Below are 13,309 nucleotides of genomic sequence, written 5' to 3' on the forward strand. Positions count from 1 at the left end.
ACCTGCAGAAGGATCACAAAGAAAAAAACTTAACAGAGATATATAAAAGTTATAACTATCACAACACCACAGAGAGGCATTAAAATCAATTTACATGCAAAGTCAAAAGGAATTTTTTGAAAAAGACATCATTAAGCCATAAAAGGAGAACAAAGAGACTCCAAACCAATTACAAAGGCACACAAAACACATGAGAATGACCACAGAGACGTAATAAAAAATAAGCACAAAGACTATGAATACACCTTTTATCTAAGGTGCCAAGAGGCCCTTTGTCTCATGATTTACCCTTTGATAAAATAAGACTTTTCCATCTCTAATGAAGTAATCTTGCATTACAGTGAGATTTGTTGTTTATAACGAGTCACGTGAATACTGCACTTTTATATTTCTAAATGCAGAATAAATACAGTGTAATAGTTTTTGCGCGTGCCCTACACTGGGACATAAAAGAGGGGCGTAAACCGTTTGTAGATCCTCTGTGAAAAACATCACATCAATTCCAATAGTTTCATGGCGAGCCGGCTGACTTTGGGTAAAGGTATCAGTTTCAGCCACAATTCAGCTTTCATGGAATTACTTTGATGATTGTCACATTGACCCAGGCTAAGAATAGGAGAGGGTCAAAGGAGGGGAAAGCTAAGGTTACACTGGGCTCCGCACCAGGGGCTTCCAAATATGACATATTGATGAGCACGCCCTCCTTCTACCATTCAGGCATGAGCGCATCCACAGTTTTTCTTCTCAGCTGCATAATCCCGTGTAATCCTGCAGACAATGCAGTGTCCACTCGAGTCACTTCTGAAAAGTCAATGTACAATTATAGTGAAATTTGTTTCAGTCATACTTGTAATGATAAGGACGAAAGCGAATTGTGGTTTGTTTAGATAAATAGCAGTAAAATATAGTCTCCGTTCTGTGGCCTCATGATTAATGTGTTTCCTTGGACACTTTTCTTTTATGCCACTCAGTTCCTTCGGGACATGCGTGCTTTCCACAGAGACTATCGGACTTTGTGTGTAGTGAGAAGAATTGAATCAAATCCTTTGAGGGGGCTGTGGATGAAACCGATGTACCCGCAGGAATCCCCTCCGAGAAAGAACACAGCCAATATTATTTGAAAATATCATTTGATGTAAAGTAGGACAGCAGATTTCTTTGTGGACTATTTGATGCCTTATTCATTTATACAGTTCCTTGGTACTTGAGAGCAAAGAGAAAAGTGAGTTAAACCCCATTTCTGGATTATTCACATCATTCTTCTGTTTACCAATATCATCATTAGTGTTATTTTGTCCATGCATTGAGGATATCATATGTTGCTCTTATACACATCACAACACATTTTCCATGTTACTAATCAAAATCGATGGGCTATGCAATTCTGCAAGAAAAAAAAATATTTAAAGTGATCGAATGTCTTGAGTTTTACATTCCTCAGGTTTCCTTATTAACTTGTAACACGTCTATATTAGTTACCACTGCAATAACAAGGTTAACATGGTTGTTTCCGTGTCACCTTAAATATAGTACTTTATAAGATATTCAAATTATTGCACCAGTTTTTTGTTTGTTCGTTTTGTAAATGTTTGCATTATCAGTACAAATCATTAAAAACTCTCTTATCAACATTCCTAAAGCCAAATATTAATAATCCAAGCCTGGGGTCAGTAACGGGACAAGACAAATCTATGGTAAATGGAAATCAAAGAAAATGTTTTCTCTCTGTGGGATTGTAAAACTATTGTTTCCTCCCACATTAAAAAAAAAAAGCAAGTTTGAAGCTAATTTGTCATTCTAAAATTCCCCAGAGCAGTTTGAACGCCTCTCTTTGTGCCCTGTGAAGGACTGGCAGTCTGCTCAATATACACCCTGCCTTTGTCCATAGTTAGTTCATAGTCCGTTACATGGCCTGACTAGTTTGTCCTCTTTGCTGTACATCATAACATCTTCAACAAATACGTTGCCATGAACTATCAACTGGAACAGTGTGTTAGGATTATACATTTTGCAACATGTTTCTCTTCTGGTGACAGTTACTTAAAAATCAAATAAGGTAATTAACTTCAATTGAATGCTATACAATCTACAAACTTGTATGTGAGTATAACTGTTGTTTCTAAGTTCCTCGTTGGTAAAATCTGATCCTTTGTTTTGTGGTTTTACCCCATGAAGCCCAAGGTGTCATTTATAGGATATAAAGGATAGACACAACTCTTTTTTTTTTAAATTCAATTCAACTCAAAACTGGGAGCTGGTTCCACATGAGAAGAGCCTGATATCTGAAAGCTCAGCCTCCCATTCTACTTTTATAAACTCGAGGAACCGCCAGTAAGTAACACTCTGACAGCAGTGTTATGCTGGGATGATATGGGACGAACAGATCTTTATTATATGAGAGTGGCTGTTAAGAGGTTCATAAGATAAAAGAAGATTGTCAAACTTAAGCTCACAGGAAGCCAGTGGAGAGACGTTTATTTGTAGAGTTGTCTCCTTCTTGTTATTGTTTGTACTCTTCGTCTTACTGCAGAATTTTGAATTTATTGGATACTTTTTAAAGAGTTATTCGGACACCCTGATGCTAGGGAATTACAATAGTGTAGTAAATGAGTAACAAATGCATGGACACATTTCTCAGCATCACATTGAGTCAATACGTTTCTCATTAAAGAGACATTGATAGAAAGCAGTCCTGCAGATTTGTTTCATGTGGGAGTGATTAGTGAAAAGTAACTCCCAGGATCCTCACTGGAGGTCAAAGAAATGCCACTAAGTGTTACTCTATGTTTTGATAGTTTGTTTCCCATCTGTTTTGAGTCAAATATAATAACCAGGAGCAGTAAATAATAAGCTGATCCATATCATAGGGTTACATAGATAAATAGATTTGTGTAACTACTGCTAGCTTCTTCCTTCACACCACCCGTGAAAGCCAGCATTTCTTTTTTTCTTTCAGAACAAAGAATGTATACAGAGATCCACCTAATAACCAAGAAACAGGCTTCCCGTATAACCTGAGCCCTCTTCTACACGTGAGGCTGTACCACGACTTTACAGGTTCCTTTTACGACACTAGTCACAATATTTCGATTTAATTCGTTTATTCGTTACTACCAGTATAGCTTTAAGGATTAAATAACCCTTACAACATGACCCAAGACGTCAATTTTTCAGTAGAGCTTTAGAGAAACTTGTCGAGGTGTTTTTATACCCCCTCTTCTGTCGGTTAATGGTACGCTCCTTCCTGGCTGTGGTCGTGCAAAGCTCTGCGAGTTCAGTCCCTCTCTCCTTCACAGACGGTCGTTACCGGAGCGGCTCTCTGCGCGTTGTAACACACCTCTGGAAGAAAAGGCATTTTCTGTAACCACTTGTTATCCTGAAGGTTTTTTTTTATTTTTCGTCGGACTTGCTGTGCCTTTTTTTTTTTTTGCATCACTGCATGTTTTTTTTTTGTTTGTTCTGTAAAGCCCTAACGTTTGAAAAGCGTGACGAAGAGGAGGAGCGCAGAAGTTCTCCACCTTCATGGAAATGTAGACTCATCCCACACAAGGATGGTGTGGGGGTAGCTGTGTGGAGTTGGACCCGGGGGGCAGTTTGTGACAGGATAAAGCTGGGAGAGACTGGTGGAAAAACTTTCCCTTGTTGAAGAAGAAGGCGGCGACGGAGCTTGATCGTTGGAGGGGAGCCTCTTTTAGGCATTTACGCACGCTTTGCGCACAGATTTGTTTAAGAGACAAAAAAACAAAACAAAAAAAAAAACATGCGCCAGTCGTGCAGCTGTAACCCCGGACAAATCCGAAGGAGACTATTCCAGTCTACTGGTGTGAGTGTACTTTTCCTCCTCGTAGTCGCGCTGTCCTGCCATGGCTGCCCGGACAAATGCTTGTGCTCCTCCCAAACTGTGAAATGCCAAAATCAAGACTTGGATGCGATTCCGCATTCCTTACCGGCCAATACCAAATTCTTGTTCGTCACAGGAAACAGCATTTCCCGTATTAGTGTGGCCTCTTTCCCAACCCGTCTGGACCAGTTAACAGATCTCTATCTCAGTGGGAATGAGGTGGAGTATGTGGATGCGAAGGTATTTAATAACTTGCCCAACCTTCAGAAGCTTGACTTGAGTAACAACCACATCCTAAATATAAGCAAAGAGGCTTTCCCTGATGACAGCAAGCTGCAGCTCTTGAACCTCAGTCGATGTTTTCACAATCATTCCACCATGCATGGGGTCCTGGATTTTCTGCACAGGGGGAACCTGGCTCAACTCACCAACCTGGACCTGTCCAACAACGACCTTGTGATTCTCCCAGACATCATCCTGACAAACCTTTCCAACCTGGCCAGCCTGAACCTGCAGAACAGCTCCATCATTAGCATCCAGAACGGGACCCTGAAGGAGCCCCCGCTGCAGGACCTCGACCTGAGGGACAACATCCTGAGGGAACTGTCACTCACCACGCAGGCCGAGTTCAACCTGAATCCCAGCCTCCGCATCCAGCTGGCGGGGAACCCCTGGCGCTGCGACTGCTTCCTCGACGAGACGCTGGCGTGGCTGAGGAACTCGACGCAGGTCGTCGACGTTCAGAACCTGACCTGCGCGGACCCCGAGGCCCTCAGGCGCCACTTGCTCCTGCAGGTGGAGCAGTCGCAGCTGAAGTGTTCGAGCAACATGGATGGCGTGCTGGAGACCTCGTATGTCTTCTTGGGACTCGTGCTGGCCCTGATCGGCGTCATATTCCTGCTGGTGCTCTACCTGAACAGAAAGGGCATCAAGCGGTGGATGTACAACATCCGGGACGCTTGTAGGGACCACATGGAGGGGTACCATTACAGGTATGAGATAAACTCTGACCCCCGGTTGGGCAATCTCAGCATCAATTCGGATGTGTGAGGGGAGGACCCGGGGACACTGGGAGCATTCAGATGATAAATGAATGACTTTATAATATTTAGATTTGCATGAGAGTCTTCCTCACCATCCCCCTTTTCCCCTTCAAAATGGTACTACTCTGATTTTACATCCATCCCCTATCCAAAAGCACCCCTTACATTCAACCTCCCACCGCATGTCCTGTACAGGTACCCGGCCACTGCTCATACAGTCACACTGCATGGACAATGAATCATGGCAGACTTGGGTGTTTCTTTGGTAAGCTGCGAAGACTGATGTGTTGTATTTTTTACTTTTCCTAAAGGATAAACGGACAAAGTGCATTCACTTTTACAGGAAAGAATACATGGTTTTGAAAAAACTAAAAAACTGCTGGTCATTGCATCCTTTTCATTATCTCTCTCTGCTGCAAAGAAATGTTATACTGCTTGAAATATTTTTAATATGTGTTCTACAGTATGCCTTATTTTCGAATGATTTCTGTGCACATTGCATAGGTATTTTGGGTTTTGTAGGTAGATGTGATTGCTCTTTTTTTTTTCTTTTTTTTTCTGTGAAGATATTCAGCTAAATAAAACGCCTCTGGATTGACGGTATCTTGTCTCGGCTGAGGGCCTTTTAATCTTAAGACAAAGGAATGTGATCCCACGGAGCGTTATAGGAGAGTTCAGTGCCTCTCACACACATACATACAAATATACATAGGCTACTCATTCCACAGCTCACATGAACCATCTGACACACTTAAAAAAAAAAAACAATAAAAAACCCTCTCACTCCAGCTGTTGGAGGGTTCAACAATGTGTGTGAAACTCTCCCACTTCTTTCCCACGTTGTAGTTATAGTATCTCCACAGTAACGGTTTGAACGCTGCTTCATTAACAAGCGAGATGCCACAGTGACAAGGGAAGTAAAATTCTCCAGCTGAACAGAGACCGTGCTGTCGGAATTTAGATGAGCCTCTATCTGTAGGTCTGAAGGTGATGCGAGTATAGCCAACTGTTATCTCCCCGTCCAATTTTCTTCCTGCTGTGAATCTGATCAAAAAACAAACAAAAAAAAACTTCAGCTGTGTGTGTATGTGGAAGCTGCAGCCGGTGGGCACGTCTCACACGCATAATGTGGCTCCCTTTACCCGCAGACGCACCTCCAGTGCATACATTTTAGTTGGCTCTAGATGCCAAAAAAAAAAAAAAAGAAGAAAGAAAACCCGTGAAAAAACAGCGAGTGCTGTTTCGTGGCACATGCAAATGAAGGCAAAACTGAAGAGGAGATTCTCACGGGGGCACACAGAGGTATTATGGAAATCAGCCCACGTGCTTTGCTTTTCATCAGACACTGTTTTTGAAAAAAGAAAACTAGCATCCTTGTCTTTCCATTCATGTTTGCACCTAATTGTCTGTTACTTTTCCCACCTTATACAGTCCAGTATGGATTAATAATTAACGAGTGGCACTCCTTTGCATGTCGTTGTCTCCCACTCTAAATTAATGATGTTTGTTGTGTCTGCATGCGGGACTGACTGAACTTTCTTGAACCTTTTTAGCAGCACCTCGAGATAATAATCTCCCTGCGTCCCTAACTCACACGAACACAAAGCATCTCCCAACGAGCATGCCTCTCGAAGCCTGCCCTGCAGCTGCATGTAATTGGCAGTGCAACGGAGCGGCTCGTGCGTGCCGCCGGATTTCACTCACTGTTGGCCGGGGCCCGTGTCTAGCGGCTACGTGGTCTGATTTCACGGCATATTTTGGTTTCCTGGCACGAGGAGGGCAAATATATTTAGTTTTTGTCATCGGTGATTGCCGTCGTGGGCGTCTCCAGTCTGATTAGGCTGGTTGGGCTTCAGAAGGGGAAGCCATGTGTTACGCTGTCTGCTTCGCTCTGGTGTTAACAGCTCCATACGTCTCCTGACGAACGGAGCAGCTGCTCGGCTGAAAACTCGTCCTCACACCTTCAGTTTCACACTTTGCTCCTAGAAGTCTTTGTGACTGGGAGGTGCTTCTTCGAAAGCTGCAGTGTCGGTCCAGGAGAGAAGAGAGCGCGCTGTGCATTTAAGTAATACTGTGTTTATAAGACCACACCTTCAGTTTTGGCTGTTTGAGGTCACTTGTTTTGCAGGTTATCGCCAGCCATGTAATCACTGTAAAGATGGATTTGGGGTGTGAGCTGCCACTGGTAATGTTCCTGAGTCAGCGCATAGAGATGGAGGTAGTTGAAATATCAAATACTCCCTGCAGTCTTTAACTATCTTATGCTTCGTTTTAGCATCCTCAGTGTTTGTACATTATGCTGTGGCGTGTGTAAAACTTTAATTTGTATTAATAATAATGTATTTATTATGTTATTTTGCCAGCGTCACTTTTGTCAAACCCGGCTTGACATTATCAAGTGTATGAAACGTACAATTATGTGCAAACTCAACATTTCGAGGTAGATGGCATTGCATCCATCTGTCCTCCATACCGCTTTGTGCAATTCAGGTTTTTGGGGCATTAGAGCCGATTACTATGACCAAAAGCACGTTACACTCTGTACAGACAGACAGACAGAAAACTAAAGGCAATTCAGAGTCACTTATTCTTTTTATGCATGTTTTTTGTGCTCTGGGAGATATCATGCAATCTCTACACAAAATGGGCCCAAATTGAAACTCCCGATAGGCCGACTGTTGTGAGGAGAGATCTCGGAACTACGACACCACCATGTGGCCCGGGCTGGGTCACAAGCTAATTTAAATGGAACCTATATGTTTTGAAAAGGCTTAAATTCATTTAACGAGATGTTTTTTTATGGTAATGTTTCACTTATCTTGACTCATTGCATAAATACCTATTTGAATCCTTGTCTTACAATGAGGGTTGAAAATCTCTTTCTAAAATTACAACGGGGTAAGATTGTGATAAACTGGATCAATGTTCCCCCATCAGTTTGTAGCCAATTCATAAAAACCAACAAATGATTGTTTACACCATTAAATCCGATGCCATTTCATTGTAATAAATGTATTAATAAGTGCATTTTAAGTTGAGAAATATCAAATGTATTTGTGTTGATGTAATGAATTTATTGTAATCTGAGTTACTTATTCAATTAGAAGCCATATTTATTTTCCCCAATGGTAACTAAGAGTACATTTTGTCGACCTCTCATTGATTACAGTTACATATTGTTGGTTTATTTTAAATTGATGCTTGCTTTCTTTTTATTCTCTATTGTCTGATAGTAAATTGACATGTTATTTAAAAGTAAACCATGATCTGTAAGGAATGTTGATGATATACTTATGCTGAATAAATTACTAGTAAAACCAAGTATCTCTCTGGAGAATTAGGTCAGTATATGTTGGGCCAGTGGGTCCAGATCTCTTTTCTTTAGTGTATCCTCTAAGAAATTCTGCAGACACACTCTCTGATCTCTAATTGGCCCAAAAATTACGGTGAAGTTGTTCAATGGCTGAATCACTCCCCCCGACCAAATACAAAAATAAAGCTTTGCACAGTTTCCCAACTCTTTTATAGATTGTAGAACGTGACTTTTTTACGGTTTTCTTTCATTTACAAGTCTCCAGGAAATTTTGGTTATAATTTGAGCTCCACATACACAAGGTGAATACTTATTGCAAGACAGATAGAAACTCTTGTTTTCTGGATTTGTAATTGTTGCAGGTTCACTTGGGAAAAAAAAAAAAAAAGTTTCACTTCACACACGTTATTCCCAAACGCAGGGCTCTCCATCCCGTGAGACACATACAGGTGCAGGCTGCTTACAACCTAATGTTGCCACAGAGACCGTCACTTGGGTTGCCTCCTCCTCCTCTTTCTCCTCACATTCACTCTTGCAGAATCATATTAACGTGTGATTTTGCCCAGCCACGCCTCGAGCTACGCATGGTAGAGCAGGTGTAATTGCAGTGAGAGGAGAGAGAGGGGGTGGAGGGGGGCGGGGGGGTAGAAAGTAGAATCTTGGAGAGTGAGTGGCCGAAGAGGGAGAAGAATATAATAGATGAAGTGGAGCACAATGACACCTTCTCAGGCCCGCTCAGTGGACCCTTTGTGCTTGTTAACGGCGGTCTCCAAACAGCTCGGACGTCTAAATAGCCCGGTCATTGACTTATGGTGTCAGCTGCAGCCCAGAGAGGAGGCGGCGTGTCTCCACCAGCTCCCTGGACTCTCCGGGCCGTCTGTTAGGGCCGTCGCCTAAAGCTCATCTCCAGACAGAGGCAGGACTGATGTTTACTCTGGTTGGTAAACACAGGCTTTGTTGCTGATACTGGAAGCTCTGGGATTCAGGCGCTGTTTTAAATGACCTGCTGATGCCCGGCTCTTTGGCAGCATATGGATACGCATATGGTCTTTTGTTTTCCACGCTTCCCTCACCGAGGTTTAGGGAGGAATACATACGAAATGTCCATTTTGAGTTTATAGTAAAGCATTTGTTCTAGAGTAATGCATTTCAAAAACTTAAAAGTGAAACACACAATAATTACGTGGCACCACTTGACAAGTTACATATTTAAAATTTACTATGAAGGTAATGTAAAACATTTTTACATGATGTAAAATGTTGATGTTGTCTTTAAAACACATAAAGCAGATTGTGTGATCTTCATGATTGATTTGGTGTACATTTTACACTGGATAGCCTTCCTAACACAACCTGAACAGTTGACCATTTACAGCCTTGATTGAGGGAACCCCAGGATTGGAACCAGCAAACGCTTGGTTAGAAGCTTGCGCGATGAAACCTCCACCTCAAAGTCGTTGCTGTAAATGTGCTTTACAGTAAGAAAAACGACACTGTGTTTTCACTGTGTTATCAACCTATCTCACACTAATCGTCAAACCATTTGTTCAATGGAATATTAGTCATGGTTGCCAGTGACACACAGGCCCATTTTACTTTGCCTTTTATTATAGACATGATTATTTGTAGTTATCTTTTGATAAAGGGGCTTCACTATTATAATGAACACCAGACAGCACTGTAAAGATAAGCCGGCATAAAATCTAAAAGCGGTAACGGTAATTCTAACCTGGATGAAGGCAATGAAAGGAAAACAAATTGTTGGCACACATGCTTGAATTTTATTGACTGAATAATCAGGTGGTGTAACAAAGGTGGACGTGACCAAACATTTGGATGAACTTCTAGGTCAGTCTTTTTCTGTTGAGTTTTTACAAACATGAATATATGGAAGTCCCATAAATGGGACTCCTTGTTAAATCAATCCAGTTAACAGTTTCTTTTAAATATCCCAAACTAATATTTAAAGTACAGAGCCACATGGTGGTGTAGTGGCCTACAGTCTCATTTATATCAGAATTTAAACAGCAAATCTGTTTCATGTGTGATCTTAAGTTAAAAGACTCTAAAAGAGTCTTTGTTTAAGTTTAACAACAATGATGCTTATAATACTGTTGGAGTCTTTATTAGGCCCCAAAACGTTTTTAATCTTTTTAAAAGCTCAAACTACATCTTTGTATTATGAACTTCTTCTCAAGTCAAACTATCCAGTGAAACTCCCTCCTCCACAAAAGATGCCTAACTTTTGACGATCTGCCACTTTATTGTGCTAACTCAGTCTGCCAAAGCCTCATCTCCAGCAGGATACATATCGCAGTCCATCTCGCAGAGCAAGGCTGCAGCCAATTATGTTCCAGTCTGTCATGTAATCTGCAGCTTTACTGCTCACAGGAGACTTTTGTTCCCTGACTTTATACATCCTTTGCCTCTCCCCTCGGGTGGTGCGTCTGTCTTCAGGATAAACTTGAGGAACCAAATCCTCTCTTGTTATCATCAAACCACGAGCTTCGCAGAGGGGTATGAAATAGATAAGGATAGTTAAAGCATCAGTAGCTATAGATAATTACGCACGTGTGAGAGACACAACAAAGCAGCTGAGAGATGAATCCAGTGATGCACAGCAAATCTTCCTCAGAAGACAAGGGGACTCTCATTTTGTTGTAATCTCACTTTTTAAAAGGGAGAATAATTACCTATGCCAACGAACGTTGGGGCGAAGGTTATGTTTTTGTGTGTATGTATGTATGTATGTATGTATGTATGTATGTATGTATGTATGTATGTATGTATGTATGTATGTATGTATGTATGTATGTATGTATGTATGTGTTTAACCAACTTTTCGCAAAAACTACTGACCCAAATTGCATGAAATCTTCAGGGATGATTTGTCATCATCCATGGACAAATCCATTCGATTTCAGGATCGAACAGCTCCTGGAGAGGTGAGATATTTACTCTGCTGTGGACACATTGGAGCTCCGCGGTGAACCGTCAGTCAGCGCTGCGGCACTCAAGCTGCCGCGCTGACTCCGCTCCGGGGCTTGCAGCTAATATCTCGGTTCGGCAAGTATCCAGAATCACCGGTGTGAGCGCATTGACTCGGGTAGTGGTTTATCTGTGTGCCTCAGCTCAATGTTTTGCACAGTGATGTTGCTATCTGACAGGCCAGTTAGCATCGATTTGAGCTATAGGCTAACATGCTAGCGATGCTAACTGGGTTCCACAATTAAATGTGGTGTTGGCGAAGGTCTGCACTCAACCGAGGGCCCGTTCTAGCTTCAGCTGTAATGATGTTCATTTGTTAGGATTTGAAAGAGTTGACTGATGACACTGTCAAAAAAAACCTCAAAGCCTGAAGTCAAAACCCCAATATATACTACTACACACACAACACACAACCACGTTCGTTGAGCCACATTTAATATGCCAGTGCACTTTCTTAGTGTTGAGAGAGAGACTGGCAGGTTATCGGATTGCCAGAGTGCCGTAATTACATTCACTGTGTCGCACTGGTCTGCTGCTCCGCAAACACCTGGCAAGTAGACCCAGCTGCTGACCTTTCCTTAGAAGAAGAAAGAATAACACACACACACACACACACACACACACACACACACACACACACACACACACACACACACACACACACACACACACACACACACACACACACACACACACACACACACACACAAACACACACACACACACACTGTAAATGGCAGTCACAAGATGGCACGCTTTCTAGAAAATGACTCCTTCCTGGTTATACAGCAATTATGGCAGGTCGTCATGTGTGAGTCGTGAGTACTGATGGTCTTCTCCTCCTCCTCCTCCTCCTCCTCCTCCTCCTCCACCGGAGCAGCCCTCCCTTCACATCGTTCCTCTCTAATGTGGATTTATGATGTCGCACATGAGTGTGTTGTGGAAGCCTGCCCTCCTGTTGAGCCACGTCGGACTAAATGAACAAGTGACCCCCTACCCCCCCACCCACCCAAAACACCCCCAAACGAAGATGGATCTGAGCTGACAGCGCGGCAGTCTCTCCGAGCCAGCTCGGCCTCACTGCATCTGCCGCACGTGCTCGAGGGAGAGAAGCAATGGGGGAGATGCAGTGATGACCGAGATAAGGATGAGCAAAAGCAGCTAAGATATCTGGCAGCTTTGCTGCCTTGGATTTGCACTGAGCAACAATGAAAATGCTGAACGGTGGAACTCAACATGATGCATGTACAATGTTGAAATACGTACTGAGGGTGACCTTTACACAGAGATTTGCCAGTGCTAAGGATCATGTGAGGTTTGTTTTTACAGAATCTTGAGGATGTAAAATGTTAATAATATACTGACCTTTCCTGTGTGACCTTTTATTTCTGGAATACTTCAGAAGATAGTTTTAATTATCTCTAAGATGTGTGATTTTTTTTTTCATCAACAAAAACGTCCATTTGGCAAAATTATTCTGTCTTAGAAAAGCTGTTGACAGGCACGCACTTTTGTCATGAATAGCCTTATTAGATTTTCCCTGTGCCCTGGTAGATCACACCTTCTAGTACATTGGTTGGGGCTTCTCTCCCAGAAGCCCCCCCCCCCCCAGTTTGGCTTAAAGAAACACTGCCGACCCCTCCATCATCTCTGAGTGGTCCAAGCATTACAGAGAAGCCAAATGCTTGCAGACATTCTCAACACAAACACACACAAGCAGGATTACTAAAAAAAAGGAATCAGAGCATATACCGGGTATGCGCTAAAATCAAAATCGTGCAAATTATGCTTTTTACGATATGTGTAAACATAATTTTCTTCATCCCACAACAGACAAAGCCTCAAACTCTCCCTGATTGCTGGATTCCTCCCAAGGGGTTCCCAGACCCCAAGTTGGGAAACACTGAGCTACAGCTGCTCTTGATCAATGCGTCTTCACCATTATTTTTAGGATTACAAGCAAATTGCCTGTAATAAAGGCTGTAGATGCTGAACACGTTGCATTGGAGCAAAAATGATGGCAAAAGAAATAAAAAATACTGGGCATTTTTTCCAGGTCTGTTCCAAATGATAGAAATAGTGTCATTATCGTTTTATTTGGCATTTGAAAAAATATTTCAGAGC

At 42.2% G+C, this 13,309-nt stretch overlaps 1 protein-coding gene across 1 annotated transcript; it reads left to right on the plus strand.

Moving 5' to 3' along the window:
• The first annotated feature begins 3,276 nt into the window (after positions 1-3,276).
• tpbg (trophoblast glycoprotein) lies at positions 3,277-8,198 on the plus strand. The gene has a single exon (XM_080471001.1). It carries the CDS (start codon positions 3,761-3,763, stop codon positions 4,889-4,891), a length of 1,131 nt encoding a protein of 376 aa, XP_080327127.1. The 5' UTR covers positions 3,277-3,760; the 3' UTR covers positions 4,892-8,198.
• The last annotated feature ends 5,111 nt before the right edge of the window (positions 8,199-13,309 follow it).

The sequence above is a fragment of the Lipophrys pholis genome (assembly GCF_963383615.2).
Source record: "Lipophrys pholis genome assembly, chromosome: 9".
NCBI lineage: Eukaryota > Metazoa > Chordata > Actinopteri > Blenniiformes > Blenniidae > Lipophrys > Lipophrys pholis.